The sequence below is a fragment of the Xyrauchen texanus genome, chromosome 15 (assembly GCF_025860055.1).
Source record: "Xyrauchen texanus isolate HMW12.3.18 chromosome 15, RBS_HiC_50CHRs, whole genome shotgun sequence".
Taxonomy (NCBI): domain Eukaryota; kingdom Metazoa; phylum Chordata; class Actinopteri; order Cypriniformes; family Catostomidae; genus Xyrauchen; species Xyrauchen texanus.
Genome location: NC_068290.1, coordinates 29,688,412 through 29,714,617, shown reverse-complemented (window position 1 = coordinate 29,714,617; position 26,206 = coordinate 29,688,412). Strand labels below are relative to the sequence as shown.

At 38.6% G+C, this 26,206-nt stretch overlaps 1 protein-coding gene across 1 annotated transcript; it reads right to left on the bottom strand.

Moving 5' to 3' along the window:
• On the bottom strand, window positions 1-25,124 carry LOC127656346 (juxtaposed with another zinc finger protein 1). Its single transcript, XM_052144632.1, has 5 exons — window positions 24,859-25,124; window positions 11,573-11,645; window positions 6,959-7,155; window positions 4,951-5,120; window positions 1-2,556 (listed from the first exon to the last, which is right to left on the bottom strand). The coding sequence occupies exons 1-5, from the start codon at window positions 24,971-24,973 to the stop codon at window positions 2,380-2,382; spliced, it is 732 nt and encodes a 243-aa protein (XP_052000592.1). The 5' UTR covers window positions 24,974-25,124; the 3' UTR covers window positions 1-2,379.
• Between the last annotated feature and the right edge of the window lie 1,082 nt (window positions 25,125-26,206).

Below are 26,206 nucleotides of genomic sequence, written 5' to 3'. Positions count from 1 at the left end.
ATTTTGATTTTAAAGATTGTATATTTATTTTATATTTTATACATTATTGTCATGACAATTACACACATTTTACCACCCAGTTCTTATTACCACAATGCAACAAAAATAATAATAATAAAAAAATCTAATTTGGGTAAATAAAATATTCAAAGTGAAAAGTAATATTTAATACAAAAGTGTACATCCAGTCAGTCAGTCAGTCTTGGGGTTAATTGTGACAATGACATTTACATGACAGGTTTTATATTAATCAGCCATCTGTATTATTTGCTTTATCCACCAGAACATTGACTATATGGCAATAAAACAACATACAAAAAGTTCTTACAACATACCATTTTTATGTACAAAGCAGCAATTTTTTTTTTTTTTTTTTTGCAGAAAATGTCACCAGTTTCAAAACAACCTCTGGTGCTTGACTTCATTACATGTAATAACATTGTTGTCCAGAAACTTAAGAAAATATAATTTAAAGCACTCGCATAGAGACGTTAACAATACATTAAGAATACATTATATCAAATACTTCCCTCTGTACTGGCAGTGTAATACAGTCACAATATAAAATCTAAACTGACACTGCAATTCCATAACAACATTAACGTCCATGCAGTAATGTCATAATGAATGATTGGCAGGCCCTGATCTGGCTGTGACCTCTGGAGGGTCGAGTGACTCTTCATGTTTACCACCCCTTCATTTATCATTTATAACAAGTCTGAAGCAAAACAAAGCAGATACCTTTCTGATGCAAGATTAGGCATAATCTCTTAAAGATCTTCTCAATAGTGAACAGGGCAGATTTTCCCAATTTTTGAGGTTCGAGGTATATATTAAGGTCACATGGACAACTCCAGAGAAAGGTCAGAATTAGGGTGAATACACAATCTGAATCAGGCTTTTGAACGGATGCCTGGCTACACATGAAGCTACAAGTTTACTGTACTGGAATGCTGTGGCCTACCACAACTCAAGGCAACCAGTTTCAATAAACTCATAACTAACAAGCACACTGGAGGTATAGCATTAATGTAATAAATTCCCTTAGCTTAAAAAAAATAAAGAAACAAAGGGGAGGGGGGGGGTGGTATAAACAGGAACCTCCAAAGTGGCATGTTAGTCCTTTGAATTTCTTAGCTGGCTTGCTGACAGAATTCTACAACAACAGACTTGTTGGCAATACAAAATGCCCTAAATGGGTTGGCAGCTGGTCACTACAAAGTGCTTTAAGGTACTTCACCAGATTGCATGAAGATCGCTGTGGAGTTCTAGAACACTCCAGAGCTTCTAGAACATTCCGACCACAGCGAAGCTGGGAAGTGTGTAACAGCCTATTCTAAAATACTATGATAAATTGGGCAGAATAATGGTTCTGAAATGCTGGCGATGTGTCACCTGAGAGTCTCTTGGTGCTATAACTCATAATTTTTCAGAGATAAATCGAAAGGGCCAAAGGACTACCAAAAAACTGCACATCCTTAATCGATCAATAATCTGAAGTTCAGATGGAAATATACAAAATACTTGGGGAGTATAGACTTTAGATCTGACTATGGAAGTTTATAGAATATATTTATGTACACAATTTATAGCAATGAATGTTGCTTATTTATGGGTAGATATTAAAAGCATTCAGACATTTTAAGCCTTTCCTGTCTTTCGGTTTTGGTCCGAACTCATATTTGAGGAGCCAGAATCCTTAAGCTTTTCCTCAGTTCGGAGTGAGGCTGGATCCATATGCAAACTCTCCTTCAGTGCTGCTATTTACAGTTAGCTTTTCTCACCGAAACAACACACAATCCTCTTATCTTTAAGCATACCATCATTATTTTACAATAAGCACCTTACTTAAAATTAATACAATGGAAAATAGAATGATAGCTGAATGTGCAAAAATACAAAACTGAACTCTAATAACACGTAAGCTGAGGAAATAATAAAAATAATAGAATTAAAGCACGCAATTCAGAGTGTAGTGTCTTGAGAATTAAATATGAAAATCAGAACCAAATCTTCCTCACGGAGGTACAGGGTGTCTTTCTTGAAGAAGAGAAATAGAGAAGCGTTCCTCCTCATGAGCAATGGAATGACAAGGGGTGAAAATGTCTTACTCTTGAAAGAGTAATATACATTAATGAGAAAGATGTCCTCAGACAAAATATTTTTTGGATGTCCTCCAAAAACATAGGACACTAGGATAAGGCGAGTCAGAGTTAATGGACAGCCACAGCTGCTGGTGAAGCAGGATATGGAGGTGATCTGTTTGTACTGTATATACATGCATTGGTGTATGTGTATGTGTGTTTTGTATTTTATATACATGTATTTGTGCATGTGTATATGTGTAAGTGTGAATGTGGAGGAAGCAATTGGCACTCTCTACTGCTGCATCTTGCGAATGATGTCAGCAGAGACAGGTGGGTGGAAGTTGATAGTGTGGTGTCGAAGCCCTTGAGAGGTTTTGTAGCTTTTACCACAACGGCACTTGAAGGGCTTACGAACGCGAATCTGAGTGCGATGACCGTTCTTGGCATGGTACTTGATACCATTCACATTCTAAAAGAAAAAAAAAACAAGAAACAAACATGAAATTCAGAAACAGAAAATTGTCACGTATCCAAAACAAGCTAAGCCCTGCCTTAAAAACATAACTGACCAATCCTTTCTTTTGCACATTTCTTTGCTATATTTCACATTTTTGAGTTAGTTTTCAATGGCATTCTGGAAACATTTTAGATAACAATGCATAATGACAAGATATTTGATTGCTCCTTTCAAAACGTTTGTCTTAGGCCTTGGCAGAATGACGTTATTTATAATGTGTGACGGTGGCAATATGTCAACTAGCAGAGATTTTGCTATACTGTTTATACCAAGGTAGATATACACTCACTGAGCACTTTATTAGGAACACATGTACGCCTACTTGTTCATGTGATTATCTATCAGCCAATCGTGTGGCAGCAGTGCAATGCATAAAATCATCCAGATATAGTTCAGGAGTCAACCATCAGAAAGGGGGATAAATGTGATCTTATGATTTCGACCGTGGCATGATTGTTGGTGCCAGACGGGCTGGTTTGAGTATTTCTGTAACTCTGATCTCCTGGGATTTCACGCACAACAGTTTGAATGGTGCCAAAAACAAAAAACATCCAGTGAGCAGCAGTTCAACAAACGGAAACACACTACTGATGAAAGAGGTCAATGGAGAATGGTCAGACATGTTTGAGCTGACAGAAAGGCTACGGTAACTGAGACAACCACTCTGTACAATTGTAGTGAGCAGAATAGCATCTCAGAATGCACAACATGTCGAACCTTGAGGCGGATGGGCTACAACAGCAGAAGACCAAGTTGGTTCATATTCTGTCAGCCATGAATTGAAAGCTGAGGCTGCAGTGTGCACAGTCTCACCAATACTGGACAGTTGAAGACTGGAAAACATAGAATCTTGATTTCGGCTGAGGCACACAGATGGTAGGGTCAGAATTTGGTGCCAACAACATGAATCCATGGATCCAACCTGCAAGCTGTCAAAAGTCGAGGCTGGTGGCGTTGGTGTAATGGTGTGGGGAATGTTTTATTGGCACTTTGAGCCTGTTAATACCAATAAATCATTGCTTGAATGCCACAGCCAATTTGAGAATTGATGCTGACCATGCACATCCCTTCATGGCCAAAATTTACCCATCTTTGGCTACTTCCAGCATGATAATCCACCATGTCACAAAGCAGAATTCGTCTCAAACTGGTTTCATGAACATGATAATGAGTTAACTGTTCTTCAGTGGCCTTTCCAGTCACCGGATCTGAATCCAATAGAACACTTTTGGGATGTGGCTCATCCAATATACATTTTATAATATGGAATTATTTGTTATGAATGAAATGATCTTTTTCGTGGTGCCCGTCAAGTTCCAAATAAAATAAAACAGCTAGTAGAAAGTCAAACACTACTAGGAAAGCTTTAGTTAGCAACACATTTGTTATCATTACTTAACAACATTATTTAACATGAACTTACAATGAACAATTATTTTTCAGTATCTTGGTTTATGCAAATGTTAGCTTATAGTAATACATTTTTAAAATCATAAGTTAACATTAGTTAATGCACTACAAACTAACGATGAACAATTGTATTTTATTAACTAGCATTAACAAAAATAATAAATACTTTGAAAAATAAATTGTTCATTGTAAAACGGTAACGAATGGAACATTGTTGTAAAGTGTTACCATTTATATGAATATCACTAGCACTCAACACTCTCCAATCTATTATACTGTATTGACATTTTAATATGTATTAGCATTGATCGTGCAGTATACAATATGAAATGTCTTTTGTGACACATAAAACATGCAGCATTTCAGCTGTCAGGCAGCAGCGAAGGCCAGACACTGACTGAACCCAAATCACACACACATCAAACAGTACATCTGAACATGCAAAGACACCCTCATGGCTGTCATCATCCATTTCCTCTCCTTCTTATTGAACACAGCTCTCACAGGCTGCACATCATTTATCTCAGCACACAGAACCAGATGGCAGTGGAAAATCCCATAAAACACACAGGCCTTGTTGTGGATCGCATGTATGCATTTAAAATGTATGCAACTGACACTCTAAAGCGTCCAGCAGTCTCCCCATTAAAGCTCTTAGAATTAATAAACTCTCTGACTGCTAAACTAAGAGTCCAGCATTTACTGTTTGATTACATTTGTGTAACTGGTGGTTGCTATTGTTGATGGACACACAGATGTGCTGTAATCTTGTTTTATGGTAAATGACAACCTAAATAAATACCTTAAATAATGGTTCTATTACATCTGGGTTTGTAGGCAGGCTTTTGTGCTGGATGTTTTTTCTAGGTACCAGGGTTTCTCAAGTCTATTTTCTTAAAGGCACATTTTGGTGCTCTATAAATTATGTGTATGTACCTTGTATCTCTTTTTACAGCCAGGGACGGGACAGGCGAAGGGTTTCTCATCACCTCCGTTCATGCACATAGAACTGAGGATGGATTCAGAACTAATGGCACTTTCGGTGGTCCACGACTCGTCACTGTCGGACTCTTCGTATTCCGCTTCCTCCTCATCATACTCGCTACCTGAGAGAAAGTAGCAAGTACTCATTTAGCAAGGAATCATTTAATAGATGCTTACAATACACTTTTTACAGGGGCAGTCTCCCTTTAGCAACTATAGTAATCACCTGTCAAGCTCCAAAAGTACAAAACAGCTAAAAAAGTGGTATAAAGCTTGCGTCCATGCCCAGAATTAACAATGGCGCATCATGTTTGGTTACTGCACATGTGCTAGGGTTGGGTAATGATACAGATGTCCTGATTCTATTTTGATTCACAAGCTCTCGATCTTGATTTGATTAGATTCATATGGATACTTTTCTGTTCCAATGTCCATTTTGCTCACATATGAAAGAAATTCTCTCTCAGCTAATGCTCTTAATTCTAAAGGAACCTTCTAGGTACAATTCAAAAATTACATTTTATCATTAGTTTTTCATAAAATTGTTCACATTTTAGCTTTTGTTCATATTCATTCTATTCCACCAATTAATTGTTAAATTTGAATTGCATTTGCATAATTTGTACTATTTACAAGTATTTACATTGATATGTAGAACACATGCTTAATCGATACTGTCTCTTTAAGAATAGCGGCATTAGCCAGTGGGCACATATAAGAGAGAAGATGTGCTTGGTATCTTTTGTGTATCCATGTGTGATTAGAATTCTATGTTTCTTTTTTTGTTGTTTTTAATCAACAACTGACTGTGAAAAACAGAAAGGATGCGACATATGGATCTGTGGATGTCAACTTTGGGCACACAGAACAATGTAAAACAAACTTTTATTATCAACATGCAGTGAAAGGACCTCTGTGCAAATAACTTCACTACTAAATCGCTGGTAAGTAAAATGTGAACATTTACTAGCCAGTGGCTAATCATAGACATTTTTAGCTGCACATGCAAGTGATTTACTTGCATTATAAAGGTTTGCCATATGGAGTGAAAGATCGTTCTTTGGATTTAAGAATCGATATTGACATCGTTTAAACAAAGATCGTGATAAATTGGAAAATCTATATTTTTACCCAGCCCTTACATGTGCAAATCAATGCTGCTTTTGACACCAATGTCGTTGACAAGTTTTTTGAATTCTAGACTGAAACACAGGCTAAATGCAAGCTTCAGCAGAGAGGAAGATAAAATCGTAAGATAAAATCATTTAAGTTTGGATCGTAATGAGGGTAAAGAGTAAATAATGACTTCTTTAAATGTCTTCTCAAGGGGTACTTGGGCATGATGGCGATGACTCAAACCAACAATCTATCGGCTACCCTCCCATATCTTTTATCCCCCATGCAACACCAACACCTATGAGGGTATGAAAGAACCAAAGAACAGTGACTGTAGGAAAATGGGTAAAGTCATAATTTTCACAGTCCTCATTTACCATCAGTGTACTGTGCCCAGTCTGCAAAGCATTGGCTTTGTTTTATGAGAAAGAATCTGGAAAGAATAAAAAGGGTTAATGCACAGTAATAGTATGATACCAGTAATTTGAAGACTATTTAGTGTGTGTTCCAAACCCACACAAATAAAATGCCTAAAACTTCTAATTGTGGGAGAAAGAGAGCACATGTTGCTCTAGAAAAGGCCATGGGAAACAGCAGTAACGGTTCCAGAGAACAAAAAAAGTGAGTGACTAATAATTTGATTATTTGATTATCTAATGCAACAGAACATCAGACAAGCCCTACGGATTTCCTGAGTTTATTGCCAGGAATTAAACTTATAAGCATAAAACAGACCATTAATGGGAAGGTGATATCTGTGTGTGTAGGCCATGTACTTGTTCAGGCACATGCCCTGAATTACAAAGTGTGTGTGTGTGTGTGTGTGTGTGTTTGAAGGGAGTACCTGTGGGGGTGCTGCTTCTGAATGAAGATGAGGGTGTGATGGGCGGGGTGACAGGCGGGGTCAGGTTTCCGCTGTTGTGGCGAGGGGGTGTGGCCACACTGTTGCGTGAAAGGCTGCCCGTCAATGAGAGTGACAGCTTTGGTTGGACCTTCTTCTTCAGCGTTTCATGCTCTCGCCGTGCTGCATCTGTCATAAACCTATAGAGAGAGATGAAAGTGAACTCAATAGGATGGGACTCATAACTCAAACAGATTAACGGGGGCAGTGGTGGCTCAGTGGTTGAGGCTCAGGGTTACTGACCAGAAGGTCGGGGGTTCAAGCCCCAGCACCACCAAGATGCCACTGTTGGGCCCTTGAGCAAGGCCTTTAACTCCAGGTTGCTCCGGGGGGATTGTCCCTGTAATAAGTGTACTGTAAGTCGCTTTGGATAAAAGCGTCTGCCAAATGTAAAATGTAAATGTTAAACCACAGCAAACACAATTGTGGTCTATCTTATGTTAAAACACACGGTTCGGTTCAAGTTATTTTGTTGTGTTAAAAAACCATCATGTAATAAAACAGAAATGTTCACAGACAGTATTAAAGCTGGCGTGGAATTAACAGATCACCAGTAGAAGCCACATAAAGTAGACAGAGTAAGACAAAAGTGTCTCCTCTTCGTTACAAAAGAATTTCTATCACAATTCAGCCTATTAAATCTGTTTAAAACACTGGAACTGGCTTCTTTCTCTAGTAGTTCCTGGTATGCATTGTGTAGTACATACCAAAAGAGGTCCATGCCTCAATGGGTCAGAGTTGTTTTGGTGGTACGAGGGGGTCCTACATGATTTTAGGCAGTTTGCAGGTGGTTTTAATGTTGTGGCTGAACGGTGTACAGCATATGAAGACTTTGATGCTTGTTTTAAGTTCATCATAGCTTCCTAAACTGACCAGATCCCACACAAGAATGTTTTCCACAAACAACTGAATCCCATTAAGAAAAATGCTTGACTACCTGTTTTTCTATTTGTTATTTAATTGAAAAAATCTGTGTGATTAGCATACACAAAGCCATGGTGAATTTTTCTTTTAATTGTAATTAATAATCAATAACCGACTGTAAGTAGCTGACAATAATTCCCAGGCTGATTTTCCCAACTATCCCAAGTGTAGTCAAGCTTTTGATGCTTTCAAAACTTTTACTTTGAAAATATCGTTTGAGCATCCTTATCAGCCCAACACAACAAATAGCATGAGTATGGGCCGTGACTATCTCTTCCTCTGATCAATGGAAGTCGGGAAACCTGTGTGAATCATTTTTGCCAATTTGTTTGGTGACAGTGCTGCCGCAGAAATTAAACACCTTACTTTTAAGTTTTAAAGTTATACATTTTTATGAAATTCAGTTAATAGGACAAATGCAAAGAATGTCATGGTTATTGTAAGGTTTACGAATTAATTCAATGTAATGGTAATAGTAACACCTGAATGTAACTGCAACACTTTACAATAAGGTTCCATATGTTTACATTAGTTACATTAATGCATTTGCAGACGCTGTTATCCAAAACGAATTATAGAGCCCTTATTACAGGGACAATCCCCCTGGAGTTAAGTGCCTTGCTCAAGGACACAATGTTGGTGGCTGTGGGGACTGAACCAACAACCTTCTGCTTAACACTTTAGTGCTTTAGACCACTACACCACCACCACTCATCATAGTAGATTTAAAATCTAAAGTTGTGTTTCTTAACATTAGATAATGCAATATGAACTAACATGAACTAACATGTTTTTTAAACTAAATTAACAAAGATTAATAAATGCTGTAATATATATATCTATACACTACATCTATACAATACACTGGCAGCCAAAAGTTTGGAATAATGTACAGATTTTGCTCATATGGAAAGAAATTGGTACTTTTATTCACCAAAGTGACATTTAATCACAATGTATAGTCAGGGTGTTAATAATGTGAAATAAAGAATAAAATAATTAAAATGTTCAGAACTTCTTAAACTACTTCAAAGATTTCTCGTCAAAAAATCCTCCATGTGCAGCAATGACAGCTTTGCAGATCCTTGGCATTCTAGCTGTGAGTTTGTCCAGATACTCAGGTGACATTTTACCCCACACTTCCTGTAGCACTTGCCATAGATGTGGCTGTCTTGTCGGGTACTTCTCACGCACCTTACAGTCTAACTGATCCCACAAAAGCTCAATGGGGTTAAGATCCATAACACTCTTTTCCAATTATCTGTTGTCCAATGTCTGTGTTTCTTTGCCCACTCTAACCTTTTCTTTTTGTTATTCTGTTTCAAATGTGGCTTTTTCTTTGCAATTCTTCCCATAAGGCCTGCACTTCTCTTTACTGTTGTACATGAAACTGGTGTTGAGCAGGTAAAATTCAATGAAGCTGTCAGCTGAGAACATGTGAGGCGTCTATTTCTCAAACTAGAGACTCTGATGTTCTTATCCTCTTGTTTAGTTGTACATCTGAACTTCCACATCTCTTTCTGTCCTTGTTAGAGTCAGTTGTCCTTTGTCTTTGAAGACTGTAGTGTACACCTTTGTATGAAATCTTCAGTTTACTGGCAATTTCAAGAATTGTATATAGCCTTCATTCCTCAAAACAATGATTGACTGATGAGTTTCAAGAGAAAGCTGTTTCTATTTTTTGTTGTTGCCATTTTTGACCTAATATTGACCTTAAGACAAGCGTATTCTTCAAAGGGCATATTCTGGTATAGACTGAATGAGCTGCTACAGATTTCTTCAGCTGAAGCTAAGCCTTTTAAATTGCATACTGGGGCAACTCAAAAACAAAAACAAAGACAATGTTAAGCTTCATTTAACAATCCAAATAGCTTTCATCTGTGTTTGATATAATGGCAAGTGATTTTCTAGTACCAAATTATCAATTTAGCATGATTACTCAAGGATAAGGTGTTGGAGTGATTGGTGCTGGAAATGGGGTCTGTCCAGATTTGGTAAAAAATGACTTTTTCAAATAGTGATGGTGTTGTTTTTACATCAGTAATGTCCTGACTATACTTTGTGATCAGTTGAATGCCACTGTGGTGAATTAAAGTACCAATTTCCTTCCGAAACAGGAAAGTCTGTACATTATTCCAAACCTTTGGCCACCAGTGTTTATATATATATATATATATATACACTGCCTGGCCAAAACAAAACAAAAGTCGCTGTTTGTATTTAAATAATGGTTATGATCTGGGGTTGCTTCAATTGGTCAGGTCTAGGCTCAGCAATGCTATGTGGCAATAAAATGAACTCAGAAAAAAAAAAAAACTGAATGACCAGGTTATCCAATCAATGGATTTTTTCTTCCCTGACGGCACGTGCATATTCCAGGATGACAATGCCAAGCTTCATCAGGCTCAAATTGTGAAAGAGTGGTTCAGGGAGCATAAGAAATTATTTTCGCACATGAATTGGCCAGCACAGAGTCCTGACATTAATCCCATTGAAAGTATTTGGGATGTGCTGGTGAAGACTTTACGGAGTGGTTTGACTCGCCGGCCATCAATACAAGATCTCGGCCAAACATTAATGCAACTCTGGATGGAAATAAATGATGTGATGTTGAATAAGTTTGTCGGAACAATGCCATGACGAATGTGTGCCGTAATCAAAGCTAAAAGGCGGTATTGAGTTAAACCACTCCATAAATTCTTCTCCAGCACATCCCAAAGACTTTCAATGGGGTTAAGGTCAGGACTCTGTGGTGGCCAATTCATGTGTGAAAATAATTCCTCATGCTCCCTGAACCACTCTTTCACAATTTGAGCCCTATGAATCTTGGCAATGTCATCCTGGAACATGCCCATGACATGTGATAACCTGGTCATTCAGCACATTCAGGTAGTCAGCTGACTTTATTTTATTGCTGCAAAATGTTACTGAGCCTAGACCTGACCAATTAAAGCAACCCCAGATCATAACCATTATTTAAATCCAATCAGTGACTTTTATTTTGGCCAGGCAGTGTGTATAAATATATATATACAGTAATGTGCAAAAGTCTTAGGCACATAAGATGCTTCACAAAAACATTTGTCTTAAGATGGTTATTTATATTTTCAGCTTTAGAGTGTCAATAGGAAATATACATTTTAGACTCCCAAACATTTATTTTGCAAATAGAATAGAATAACAGGGAGCCATGCAACAGATGGCATGGTCCCCACAGAGCCCCCCTGCCCACCGAATATTGAGTCAGTCTGGGATTGCAAGAAGAGACAGAAGCAATTTAGACAGCCGAAATAGATAGAAAGTATAAATTAAAGTGTGTGTTTGAACATATAGCAATGTAATGAGGTAGAGGATAATGGCTCAAGATGAATTCCTTTCATAAGTTTTCATCCCTATGCCCTATTCCCTTCAAAGACTTTACAATCTACTATGACAGCTTTGGAGGGCTGAAAGGTGTTGGGCTCAAACATTTAAAAAATTTGGAACTCACCTTTTACCTCCAAGTCTTTTTTATTTAAAATTCTGAGTAGACCTCACAACATGGCTATCATAGTTGTTATTCCTTCAAAGTGCCCTTCAGAGACTGATTTATCCCATTTGGAAAGCAGGGATAGACTGAGAATCTAAATGTACCTGTTAATGTAGCTGAGTGCAACGTATGTGGGCTGCTGAAGTTCCTGTTTCTCCAACACGCGAGGATCTGTATCTAAACAAAGCAGAGAGGCAGATAATTCACTGGAAAGAGAAGGACAAAAACAAACCACCACAAAAGAACAGCCAAGAATGCTATGTGGCTTTAAAGGGATAGTTCACCCAAAATAAAAAAATTCTCACATCATTTACTCACCCTCCTGCCATCCTATGTGTATGACTTTCTTTCTTCTGCTGAACACAAACAAAAACGTTTAGACTGGTGGTCCATACAATACAAGTGAATTGTGACCAGAACTTTGAAGGTCATAAAAGCATATAAAGGCAGCCTAAAAGTAATCCATATGACGACAGTGTTTAAATCCGTATCTTCAGAAGTTATATGATAGGTGTGGGTGAGAAACAGAACAATATTTAAATTAATTCTCCTCCCTGACCAGTAGGTGGCAATCTGCATTGAGAATGTGAATCGCCAAACACAAAAGTGAATGTGGAAGTGGAGATTTATAGTAAAATGGACTTAAATGCTGATCTGATTTCTCCCTCACAATGATCATATCACTTCGGAAGACATTGATTTAACCACTGGAGTCTTTTGGGTTACTTTTATATAGCCTTTGTGTGCTTTTTATATCTTCAAAGTTCTAGCCATGATTCACATGCATTGGACCTACAGCACAGAGCTGAGATATTCTTCTAATAATATGAATTTGTGTTCTGCAGAAGAAAAAGTCATACACATCTGGGATGGCATGAGGGTGAGTAATTGATGAGATCATTTTAATTTTGGGTGATCTATCCCTTTAGGTTTTCTTTAGTATAACGATGCACTCTAAACAACATAAAAATCTAAAATAAAATGACAACAAATCTCTTCATGTGAAAAAAATGCTGTTTACCTGTTTGTAATTTTGTACTGTCAGAGTCATGTGAGTTTGTGGAAGACATTTATTGTTCAAGTCATTGACTTTCAAACTCAATACTAGCTTCTGCCTCACAACACGTCCACAATCACTTGCAGATGGCAATTAACTCCATTAATCAAGATTCTTTTTTTTTTTTTTTTCATTAAACTCTACTTAATGGCAGAATAAATCAGCCTTTGTGTGTATGGGAGAGGGAGTAGACTGAGGTAGGGAGAGCATGTATCTTTAAGCTGTTTAGTAAAATGCAACACAGCCATTTGGTTAGTGTCACACCACACCGCACTCAACGAGCTCTGTAACATTTCTCCCAGATGTCTGGAGACTCTCTGCTGAACAAGGCTCATTTTCTGCACTACAGGGCCACTCAGACCCCACTCCAAATGCCCCACAAGGCATGGCAGGGATGGATTTATATTTTCCATAGGTCTTATTAGAGCTGACTTCAAAAGTTAAAACATCTAATATTGGGCTGTTCTGTCGAAACCGCTTCGATTCTCTATGGTAAATGCAATAACGACGCGTCGCTAATGCACCCATGTGGAGTTGACTGCCACCTTGTGGCGAAAGTAGCAAAGAAAGCATTGTTTATATACTGTAGTGTTTACGCTTCTCCCGAAAAAGAACCTACAAATGGATTGCATAGTGATCTCTGCATATTAAACTGGGATAGGAGAAAGTACCTTAAAATGGTGTGCTTAATCTGTGCTTACATTATTAGATTAGACTCCTCACTTCCTGTTATTTTAAGATCCATTTAAACACAAACTGACCCAAAACACGTCCCTTAATTATGTCCCATTGCCCGTGAGCATGAAACTCTCCTTAACAACCCAGCAACTATAATGTCCTCTCTGTGGTTGTCTGTGCCCGCATACCAGCGGCTTTGCCAAGGTAATAGTTTTCAGATGCCTGTCTCTTAGAGCATTCTCCAAAACCATTAACACAAGCATTGCCAAAACACTGTTTCATCTAATGAGCCTTCCCCCTCCCTGATGCATCTCAATGCCTCTTTTTATGCCTCTGCTGTGAGTAAACACATTTCTTTCTGTTTAACCCAAACCATATTTGTCTCCGCTCTCTGAAACCGTGCAGCACCCCATAGCGTGTGTGTGTGCGTGCATAGGAACTGTGAATCAAGCCAACGTGGCATCACACACACAGTGGCTCTGCCGCCTCATAATTACAGAGGCATGCAGATGCTGCCGCCTGGTTGTCACCATGGCAACGCACACTTGCTTCACAGTGCAGTATATGTATATGAGGCACTGGACCAGTATGGGGTTGGCATTTCTGTTGCCATCTGCACGCAGGTCTTCTTTTGGAGGCAGGTAGGATTTTTAAAGCTTTCAGCTCGGTCTGTGCCTCAACTAAAGTGTTTCATTAGCATTGATTTAACTACTGTGAGAAAGACCCCACACCTTTCTGCCAAACACGCACAAGATGCATTAGGCATTGCACTGTTCCTGTGCCAAGAAAAAGGGAGTTTTGTATGTATGCATATGACTCAAAAGTGGAGAAACAAGAAGAGCTGCACACAGTCACACACACATGGATCAATCCTCGCACACACACTCCGTAAATCACACGCAAGCATCTTGAGGCCCTGCCCAGGTTTCTTAGGGCCTAAAGCCACACGGGGCCTCAGAGCTGCTGCCTACCAGAACCCCATTACAGAGGAAAGGTTGTTCACAAGTACACAAACAGGTGGTCTACCATGGTGGTCTCAATCTCATACACACACACACACACACACATACTCTATTCCATTATCCCTTAAGGGCAGGACTCAGAATAAGACCACAGTCATTCAGAGTTTGATAAGTCAAAGAAAAAGATAGATAGCTTGAGTAAGAGGCATATTTCTCTGGCATATCAGAAACATAGTAGCAACAAATTATTAATCTGCCAATGGACCCTTTTTAAAAACTATAATGCGTTACTGCCTTATTTAGCAATGTTCTGTAAATCTAGTAAATTACATTTTCGTCCCTCCTTTTCTTAAAAAAAAAAAGCAAAAATGTTGGTTCCAGTGAGGCACTTACAATGTAAGTGAATGGGGCCAATCCGTAAACGCTAAAATACGGTTTCATATGTATAGACACAAGACATAAACAATATGCATGTTAACATGATTTTAGTTTAATAAAATTGCTAACTAACCTTTTACGTGTAAAGTTATAGACAATTTTACAACTTTTTTGATGGTGTAACCCCAAAACCCTAAAATGACTGAAAAAGCAACTATTTAAACAAATTGAAAGCTAAAATAATACACAAGTTTTAACAGAAAAATGAATTAAAGTGCTTTTATAAAATTATAAGCTTCACATTTCTGCCTTCAAACTCCCAATTTACCCATTTACCATTAGTAAGTGCCTCAATGTAACCTCAATATTTATTTTAAGAAAAGTATATTTTTTTATGGTAATCTGCCACGAATGCTTTCAATTGAGCTTAACTTGTATTGAACTTGGAATATTCCTTAAAACAAACGAGACTGTTTTAAAAGTGCCACAGACTTCATCATTTTCGAGGAAATCAACTGAACAAATGATTACTTATAGTTGTGTCTTCTTATTAAGATGGAACCCGAAAGTCTCTTAATAAAAGATTGTGTAAAACAAGCATTTATTTGGTTTCATCATTTTTGCATCATCAAATTGCTTTATGTATATATTTGCATTATGCCGGCCATCGGCCACCCTGCTCTCATTAATAAACCCACATCTTGTCTCAAAGAACTTGCAAAAATTGTTTAGTTATCACTTATTTTTATTATTTAAATATGTAAATGCTAAAATGTCAGTTTTTTGCAGATAGAGTTAATGAGACAATATTTTTTTTTTCAGGTATAAATCTTTGATACAAGTATATGTTTACATCCCATAAAATCAGAGGACATGCTGTAATTAAAAGTTGGGGAAAATCTTCTGTTTTCAATGAACATTTATAATAATAGGATCAAATGGGCTGATTCAATTCACATCATGCTATACTGGCAAGATAAACGTAAGCGTACAATGCCAATGCATTGCACTAAACATATAGGCATAAAACAAACTGAACGAAGTTTAACTTGCTGAAGTTTATAACCTCAAAACCATTACTACACACGCTGGGTCTCTCTCCCACGGTTTCACTTTGACAATGGTTCAGATGACAGTGAGTGAGCGTTTTCAGGTGATGCAAAAAGATACAGCAGCTTGTCCGTATCTCTCCTACAGCTGGCTCACCATTCGCGGGTGAAGTCTCCATTTTCTGTACAGTAAATCCGCTTCCGTGTTTATTATGCCCATAATAAATAAGTGTGCAGTCGAGTCGACCGTGAACCTTCTTGAAATTTAAATATGCCAATTTTAGTCACAGGAAGTGAGGAAAAACTTCAGAAAGCGAACAAAAAAGGATACTGCATTAATTGCATAATTTTTTTAACACATTAAATAGTCAACTGTTAATCACAGAAATTAACATGTTAAATTTCCAAGCCCAAATTAAACAATACAATTTATTGAGACAGCCCGTGTGATTTAGTGCATTGATCTGCGAAGATTTTGAGGTCCCTACAGTATGCAGTATGCACCATTAAGAAGTATGAAACAGCCCTGTGGAGACATTTTGCGTGTGAATGTCTGTTTGTGCAGTGAAGTCCTCCATTGACTGCATTCCTCAGGCCAGCTGGAGATCTAGTCATTAGTGTATTCCCCACACATGCACTCCTTTTCCCCACCCACAATCCTCCTTTTACTCAACCAAACAGTTAGATAAAAAAACACTGCACCTATTTTTTCTACATGTATTATGGGAAACCATGTTGCTAATATTGGGATATACTGTATTTATATGCTATGCAGAGCTGTTGCATGTGACCCTTCGTGGAACAGTGGAGAGAAAAAACACTGAAGAGACAGCATTTATCAATTTTCTTCTTCTTCTTCTTTTTTTTTTTTTGCATCACGACTTGTATGGAAACAGTTTAATGTGTTACTGCATTATGTCATTCAGAAGACGCAACATTTCAAGACATTTACCTGCCCATTTACACGTGCAATCTTCATGGGTGGTCAAATACATGTGAAGATCAAAGCACACACATATATACATCCAAACCATACAGCCACACACACGTTCGAAATCAGCGTCAACCCCCTGCCATGGTTAATCCAGGTAATATCAGCTCTTCCTGTCATTAGCTGGGCTGTGTCGGGGTTTGGATGGAGCACAGTGGGGCAGGGGGGTGATGGGGGTGTTGGTTTGAGGTAATTAGGTCCACCAGGTGCAGCTTTGGGGGCACCAGTCACCACTGCTCAAATTTATTATTTCCGTTGAGAATTCTTTTTCCAGGCCATTTCAGGAGCCCTCTGTGTGCGCTCTGTGCAGTGAAGCTGAGAGAGGTTCATTGTCCCAAGCCAAGGAGATCACCCCTGTAGCACTGACATCTTGAAAGCAGAAGACCACTATCCAACACACTGGAGCTAAAGCCTTTAAAAGCCAGACGATGGCACTTTTTATTAAATCACTGTGCTGATACTTTTGAACTAAAGACCAAGCATATGGGTATATAGGGCAAAAAAAAAAAGTTGTACGTCTCTGATGACCAGGAGGATTTAAGCACGTTAAACACTTAAGTCGCTATGAAAATATTTCTAAGCACTATTACCCATTCCACTTCCTAAATCATGTCAACATCAGACTAACACTTTTAAAGAGAAACCCTTGGAGGATGCAGTCTAGCAGTTTTAAATGAACGTTTTAAGAGCTGGAAATTGAAAAAGAATTGCATAAATTGTCACATACAGCAAATGACGTTGCTTACACCGTTTTCACATGACCGTGAAGAACCTCCGCACACCGAAGTACAAACAGTGAAAGGTTCAGACACACCCCTACGCCTTTTCCCCATATTTACTCTGTTGCCTACGTAACATAACAATCAAACCCCAGAAAACGTTGCAACCACAAACTAGACTTTACTTGAACGTGGAGTAAAATTTGAAGGTGATAAAATATTACAACCTTAAAACTTCACAAGCCCATTTGCTGTATGCAATGAGCCTTATCGCCAACATTTCAGTGCCGGACCACTTCAATCCTCAAGCAGATTTTCTGATAGTGTGCCGTCGCCCCCTTTTGGTCACACACCACAACAGTGCTTGTCAATGAACTCACCTCACCCACTAGAATGTGAGCCTTGTTTAGCCTGGCGTTAATTAAAGCAGAGAATGCTTTTAGCAGCAGGTCCCCAGATGAGGAGGAAGAGAGGCCAAAATCCACCATCCCACTTTGTAATTAGCTTCCTCCAGAGCTACGTGGGGCCAGGCCAGATTTCACACCTCGCCAAGAGCAGGGCTGTGGGTGAGGGAGGGGTTCCATGGGACACTAATTGCCTCATTACTGCCCAATAAGTCACTTTAGCCACACTCTCCTTCAGCTAACACCCCGAACACATCTGAGACGCACAATCAGAAAGCAGAGGAGGTATTCAAACAAGCTCAGGTCAGCTGTCTGGAGTTGATCATCCTCTAATTCATCTCATCCATTTGAGACAATATGTGCTGACACATTTAGTTCATATGTAAACATGATGGTCCTGAGGGCATTTTTACCCAGCACAAAAATAATCTGATGATAATAAACTGAACAAAGGCAGGCAGACAAAGGCTAGCTAAGTTTCAGAAGGACAGGTGACTGCTGAGTGGAACACCACTCAATGTTTTTCTAGGTCATTTAATTTGGTTAGAGTGGTGCTTTTGTGGCAACCAGATCTCCATTTCTTGTGTCATACTTAAACAAGCCTGTCCTCACAATCAGCTATGAGTACATGCAAGTCTTTACCAACTTTTCTATTGAGTAGAACTATGCAGTTTGCAACAATACCACAGCAAATATGCAAATCAAATCAGTGACACCAAGTCTGTCCCACATTGAAATCTAATTTCTCCTTTTAACCTACAACAATTGAATTAATGTACTAATGAAGTAATATGGTGTTGTGTAGAAAGAGTGTGTGTATCCTTCTCTGTTGGCTAGTTGGGAGACAATTCACAAGAAAACACAACAGGAGACAGTGACATTATCAATATAATAAACATCTAGTCACAATGTGATTATTAATGCTGCAAAAGGCTGTAGATGAATTTAGATTATTTCACAGCCATTTAAAGGTGAATATTACATTTGCAATCTCAGTTTGTCTTGTGAACTGAGTCAATCATAACGTTAAGGTGATTCAGATGGATTTTAAAAGTTTATTATAAAGGCCTATGCAAAATATGCAGTGTTCCCTTACTGTATCGTCTGTAAAATCTTAATGACCTGACAAACGTGTATGTAAAATGTCTCATTTGAAAACAAGCCTTTAGGGTCTGCATAAGGCACTTTGAGCAATCAAAACACAGGAAAAGCCCAGATCACATCAAAGCCAAATGATCAAACACAATATCGTCCATCCATCCATCCATCCATCAACCGCTTATCCTGTGTACAGGGTCGCGGGGGGCTGGAGCCTATCCCAGCTAACATTGGGCAAAAGGCGGGGGACACCCTGGACAGGTCGCCAGTCCATCGCAGGGCCACACATAGACAGACATACCAAACACAATATTGTAAAAAATAAAAATAATAAATCCTGTTAAATTCATCTGTAAAATTTAGGGCCACATAATTCTGAAAATGAGTCTGACATGTAATAATACAGAAACTCTACATTTAAAGCTGAAATTTATAATTTCTGCGCCACTAGAATCCCAAAAAGGAACGCTTGTTTTCAAACAGGTTTCCCAAACACGTACATTCTTTGCCATTGGTCCCACCCCAAACTTACACCATTGTTTGTAGTGATCAACAAACATGGGGGTTTTAATGGAATATGCCGATATCTAAGCAAATTTTCTTAGATATTTTATTAGCAAATTTAAATATTTAATAATGACAATAACAAACATTTTATATGACAGTAAATGACTGTTACTTGAATGTAAAATGTAATTCACTTTCAGCATAATATTTACTCAATTTCACGCAAAAACTTAAACTTTATAAAAAAATAAAAAGTCAAAAAGTCAAATTTGCAATCTAGTCTCATATAATGAATGTTACTATACCAACATTTTTGCAAATTTCTATGTTTTGATGCAGTTTCCTGGTGAAATGAACACTAGAGGTGCTACAACACCTGTGCATTTTATTCACTTTACACAAATCAGGCACTATGGTTTTTTAGGATTTTATAAACACTTTTTTTTTGCTCTATTACTCACACACTGCTATGTTATTATAACAAAACACCTTTACTCTAACACATAATTTGAAAAACGATATATTTTAATGGTTTAATTACAGACCCAACTACAGTACATACACATTTATTCCAAAATGGTTAACATCCGCGGTAGCTAACCTGAAAGAGTGTTGGACATTGGACTTGGAGACCCAGTCTAGAGCCCAGCCAAGGATGAAACTGAAAGTGAAGAAAAAGTGCCATAGGAGGGACACGATATGATGCGGTTGTTTCAGTAAATGTACTTTTTATGTAAAATTTGCTTTTAAGGGAAAGGATTTGAGAATTGGTTTAGGGCAAGGATGTCTGTTTTGTTTTTCTCTCATTTGCTTTTAGGACACTATCTGTTAGGTCTAGGTGTTGATTTAAGGTAAGGATATCTGTTTTGTTTTTCTCTCATTTGCTTTTAGGACACTATCTGTTAGGACTAGGTGTTGCTTTAGGGTAAGGATGTCTATTTTGTTCTAGGCTTGCCTGGTATATGGTGTTGCCAGTTATACTCTGGTAAAATACTGGTAAAATGGGTAAACATTATGAAAGAAACTTACTTAACGACAACAGTTCCTATATCAATAGCCAAATGAATAGTATTCCCTGCATAAAGTCACCTAACGTGTTTGCAACTCATAAATAAACATTAAAGGGGACCGATTATACAAATTTCACTTTTACATGGTGTTTGAACATAAATGTGTGTTGGCAGTGTGTGTACACACCCACCCTATAATGATAAAAATCCACCCAGTCCCTTTATTTAAAATCCCCATTAATCATAAGCATTGTCTAAGAACAAGACATTCGCAGGCCCTGCCCTCAACTGTTGACGGACACTGCCGACGGACATGTTTGTTTGTGTGTGTTGTTTCATTATAGCGCATAGCGAACATTGACAGTATTTGTGTGTATGTGTTGCTCATCCATCATTGAAAAACTGCTGAAAAAACTCTACAACAAATAAATAATCATTTGCAAACGCCCTGGTTCATTCTCAAAGTTGTTAATTTCAGTGTCTGATATAGGGCTGAACACCAGTATTTTCGCTGTCAGTCATATTACTTATGATGTCTAGTTATCTGAAGCAGAGATGTCAAAACTTCGCCCTATTCTGGATACGGGGCGGGGATTGTTAATGACACCTGTGGCCGTTAAGTGAACTGCAGCCAGCTACCTGTTGCTCGTGCTAGCACACACTCCATAGAAATGCGAGCGAGGATCGACCAAAACAATGACATAACGTACAAAGAGACTGAACGTGAAAACACTAACCCAACTAATCCTGGCCTCGGCTATAACTATCTTTGTTAGAGGGCAGGTCAAAGTAGCCCTTAGGAAGGCATTATTCAAATGTTTTATATAGTGACAAGCTATGTCATGGAAGTAATGGCTGGACTGCAAACCAGGCATTTCAGGCAGTTCAGGAGCAACACATTCTCACACCCCAACTCGTCACATACGGTCGCTCGGGCAGGACCTCTTGGCGTCGCTTATTGACGCGCCGGGTGTACCTTTGGCGTCGTTTTACGACGCGTCCGGTTTGGAAACATAAAAAACCAGTTGGAGGGCCATTGTAGCGTATTCCTTTTGATTTTTATTGATAGTGGTCTCGACTTTCGACCCGTTCGCGGCGTGAGCTTACCCGAGACGTGACATTTCAACGCTACACGCTCCGGTTCGGAGATATGTAGAACGTGACGTGTCCGGGGTTTTAACAGTTGGAGGGCCATTGCAGCCTATTCCTTTTGATTGTTATTTATCGCGGTCTCGACTGTCCACCCGTTCGCGGCGTGAGCTTACCCGAGACGTGACATTTGAACGCTACACGCTCCGGTTCGCGGAGATACATGGAAGTCTATGGGACTGCCCTGCGCGTCGAAAAATGACGCCAAAGGTATACCCGGCGCGTCAATATGTGACGAAACTGCCCGAAGCGTCCGTATGTGACGAGTCGGGGTGAGAATGTGTTGTCAGGAGCAGTGTTTTATGTGGTAGAGAATAACTCCCTTTAGCATGGACTTTGTGCTTTGTAACTTTGCAGACCTTTTACATGCAAAACAGCTATATTACACACTAAAGGAAAGGTATAATCCCAAAAAGCATTATAAGGCCTCATTAAAAACCTCGTCTGATTACAAAATAATTTTAATTGCTTTTGTCGCCCCCACTGGACATTTCCCTGGGAAACTGCAGCCAAATGTGTAAGGAAGCACACAAATGTTGCCATTGTCACGAAAATTTCATTAGATCAGGCTGCAAATTGTTGAGCTTTTAAATACACTGCAGCTTCTAGTTTCTGTTTGGTCATCTCATTTTAGTAATTTGCTTCCACAAAGCTTCTGCTTTTGCCATAATTGATTGAGCCATTTTTGCTATGTTAAGCTGGTCAGGATACTCAAACAAGCAGAGTAAGATTGGATTTCACCACAAAAATAGTACTTACACTTTGAGAAAATCAACCTACATATGGATTATTTATAGTTGTCTCTACGCTGATTAGTAATGAGTTTTGAGTGTGTACGCATGGCAAAAATGGTGGACTCGACTGGTGGCTTCCACCAGCTCTCCAGACAGCTACTCACTGATCTCCCTCACAAAGGCCAGCTGAGCTAACCAGGAAAGTCCAACAGTGGGGAAAAGAGGGGAGCTTTGTCTTTAGAAGTCAGGTTTCTCCTTACAAATCTTTTCCATGCAAGCTCCTGCCAGAGTCTATCGGACAGGTAGCCGTGGTGTTAAATTACAGCAGCACAGATTCCAGATCTAGTCCTCTTGACTGAGATATCCATATAGAGACTAGGCCAACATATTGAAATATGCAGATATAATGACTTCCTACAGCAAGCATTTTGATCATGACAAAAAAGGTATGCAATACCTTTTCTGTCATCATTTACTGTATTTACCCCCATGTTGTCCCAAACCTGTATGGCTTCCTTTCTTCTGTGGGAAAGAAAAACATGATGTTAGAGACAGACAGCCTCAGTTAACATTAACTTTCATTGCATCTTTTCTTCTTACAATAAAAGTGAATGTCGACTGAGGCTATTGTTCTGCCTAACATCTCCTTTTGTGTACCACAGAGAAATAAAAAGTTATACGGGTATGAACCAACATGATGGTGAACAAAAGATAAGAGAATTTTAATTTTTGGGTGAACTATCCCTTTAATGGCAATACTATGAGTAACCCAGCAAAACCCATTTCATTTATCACACATTTACAACCACAAACCGATGCAGATATTTCTTCATTTAAAATAACCTATGCACTATAGTGATACAGAAAAACAAAACAGAGAGCCTTGATCCTATCTATGCATCTGTTATGTAGGATAAGATTTCCGCAGTCTGGGACTCAAAGGGATTCGTGACCCCAGAGTGACCTCCTCCTTAGAATGACAACAAATCAGGCCCTGTTAGGCTCCTTGGCAACCCTATGGCCTGCCCCTGTAAATATTAAGACATAGGCTCTTTGCACTAAGTGTAAATAGCAACAAATAGCATCTTCTTAGCACTGAGTGCAAAAAGTGTTAGATGCTATTTGCACCCCTAATTAAATAACATACAGTATTAATGCAGAATGTATATTGTGTTTATTTAGAGTCCCACAGACACCCTACACCAAAACCTACCCCTAATCCTAACTCTAATCATACAAAAATGTACCACGGTTTTACTACGGTAACATAGTATCACCATGGTATTTTGTAGTAAAATCATAGTACCCACAAAATTAAACATGGTTACTATATTGACACCATATTACTATAGTAAAACCATGGTTAATTTGAACCTTTCTCTCATCTCCTCGACCATCACTGTGAACAAATCACTGTGAGGAAATCAACATTTGAATTATTATTTATATATTATTATAAGTATTAAAGGAAATATTAAGAGTGGAGACAGGAAACAGGATGGGAGGTGGGACAAAAGGGGGAATCAAACCCGGGTAGTCCGCACAAAAAAAAGCACATCCACAACCCTCTTAACACACTACACCATTGCAGCGACACATAGGAGTGCATTTAATCTTCAATTTCAGTGTTTCAACCAGACCATTTGAGTCCAAATAGCCACACTGTGTGGCAGGTGCTATTTACATCTAGTACAACATTTCAATCCGAAACCGAAATATTAAACAACAAGAGGGGAAATGCATGTCTAAATGTAACCACCTGTGCTGCAGTCCAAATCAGCTTGCACAACTAGCACAAAAAGTAGACCAATCCACAAGACAAGAACATTGACAAATTAAAATGCCACGATACTGTGCCAGAGTTGAGCAATTGAACCTGCTTTAAACACCTGAGAAAACATCAGATCTGTAATATTGTAATTTTTTGGGAGAAGAGGTATGAAAGCTGACATCTAAACTGAATCCATCATAGTATCACATTTAGGCTAGGTAACATTCTATTAATATTCGACTACATACAAACACCTTACATTCACAGTCACCTGATTCAGATATGCAACTGCTCTGAATTGTGCGCATATGGCCGTTTAACCTATTAGTGTAGGAGTATATGTTATATCATGTTCATAGCATATTGTTATTATGTTATTATAACGCATACTAACCATGATCAGTGACATCTCCATCAACACGTCTCCTTCAGCTATCGCAGGAAAGCTTTTATGCTGTATTAGCTACTGTAACAAGTTTTGAATCTACTTCTTTGAGACTTTAATCGCAGACAGGTCTGATCTAACCATGCATTAAGTGTTTATGAGCTGCTCCGATTGGATGAAATGAACATAAATCTTCATGAGCGCAGCAGCAGCTCCGTGTCTGTGCGGGCCTCGCGCAGAAAATAACAACAATGTAATACAACCGCGTTTGTTTACACGTTCAGATGAAGTACTACTTTGAAGGGACATAACGAACCACTAATGAGTTGTGCAGTCGATACGTACAAGCGTCATGAGATCGAGCAAAACGAAGCGCTTCGTTTCATCGCTTCACCACACCTAGCAACAGCGCCGCGGCGACGCAGGAAGTGCGCGCGAGCCCGGCCATTGCTGCGCGAGCAACAGCGGCACAGATTGTGTTTCCGAGAGCGCACTTACCGATGTGGTTATCCTCGATGTGCACGATAAGCTCGGCCAGCGACTCGAAGTGCAGTCCGCAGCCCCCGAACTGGCAGATGTTGGAAAAGAAGGAGGCGGCGGCGATGCCTGTCATGGTCTTTGCTACATTGAATAGCAGCTCAGGGCAAGCGGAAAAGAGATTGCACGCACGCACGCGCTCACACGCACGCACGCACCGCACGACAGACAGCAGCAGCAGCAGTTGGGGCAGAACAGGGTGAGAGCGCAGGAGAGAGAGGAGGGTCCACTAGCACACACGTCATACCTGTTGATATGAAATAATATACTCTAGTTCTGCATGTGCGCCTATTTGTGTGTGATGGTAATAGCACTTCTAACGTTTTGGAGTAAAAGTTGGATAAGTCTTGGATTTGGTAAGAGTTTGGAGTTAGCAAGAATTAAAATGTTAAATGTTCAAATTAATTTGGTAATGCTACCCTAAACTGGGCTACTCTGAGATCACAATGATAAAATCTTAAAATCTATCACAGTTCTGATCTTTAAATTCTCACTCTGCTCCTTTGACAAAGGTGTGCTCACCTGTACACATAAATACGAATAATATATATTTTTTAAATATGATTTATTTATTGGTTATTAGGTAAATTGAAAAAAAAATATTTTCTTTATAAAGAATTGTTTTTAAAGAAAACATTTATAAATTTGTATAAATTATAAAACACTTTATACATTTATTATAGTGGGGAAATGAAAACGTTTGGGTGGGTGACAAGCCCAGAATTGAGGGATTTGGCAAATTCTGGCATATTGTAAATATTCTAAACTCTTTACAATTAGGAAACAAGTAGGGCCAATTAAATATACATGATCAAATTTAAAGTTTTTGCAATCTATCCAAGAGATCCAAGTTTTATTTTATTTATTCATTTTTTAAGTGTATAATGTCTTATGTTGTGTTTTTGCATGTGTATCTCATCAAGATCTCTGTGTAACATATGATGATTCTAATTTAAATAAAAAGTATTTGCTAAATGTGAGGTAACGGTAAATAACTGTTGCTAGGAAGTACACTGCAGTGCAGTAGATGTCCACATGATGGCAGTATGTAATTAAAAACGGTAGGCTACTGTTCCTTAATGCGAGTAAGAAAACCATGGTACATGTCCAGAAACAAAACTTAAACATTAGAACATAACAGGCAGTTTTTTGCAACTTTTTTGCAATCATACAAACATCATATAACAGGGCACGTTAAAGGTGTATTCTGTAATTTTTTCTGATATAAAATGTATTATTTCTAAAGACTTGAATTTTAATGTTGAAACATATGTATATAATCATGAGCACTCACATGAGATGGAGACAT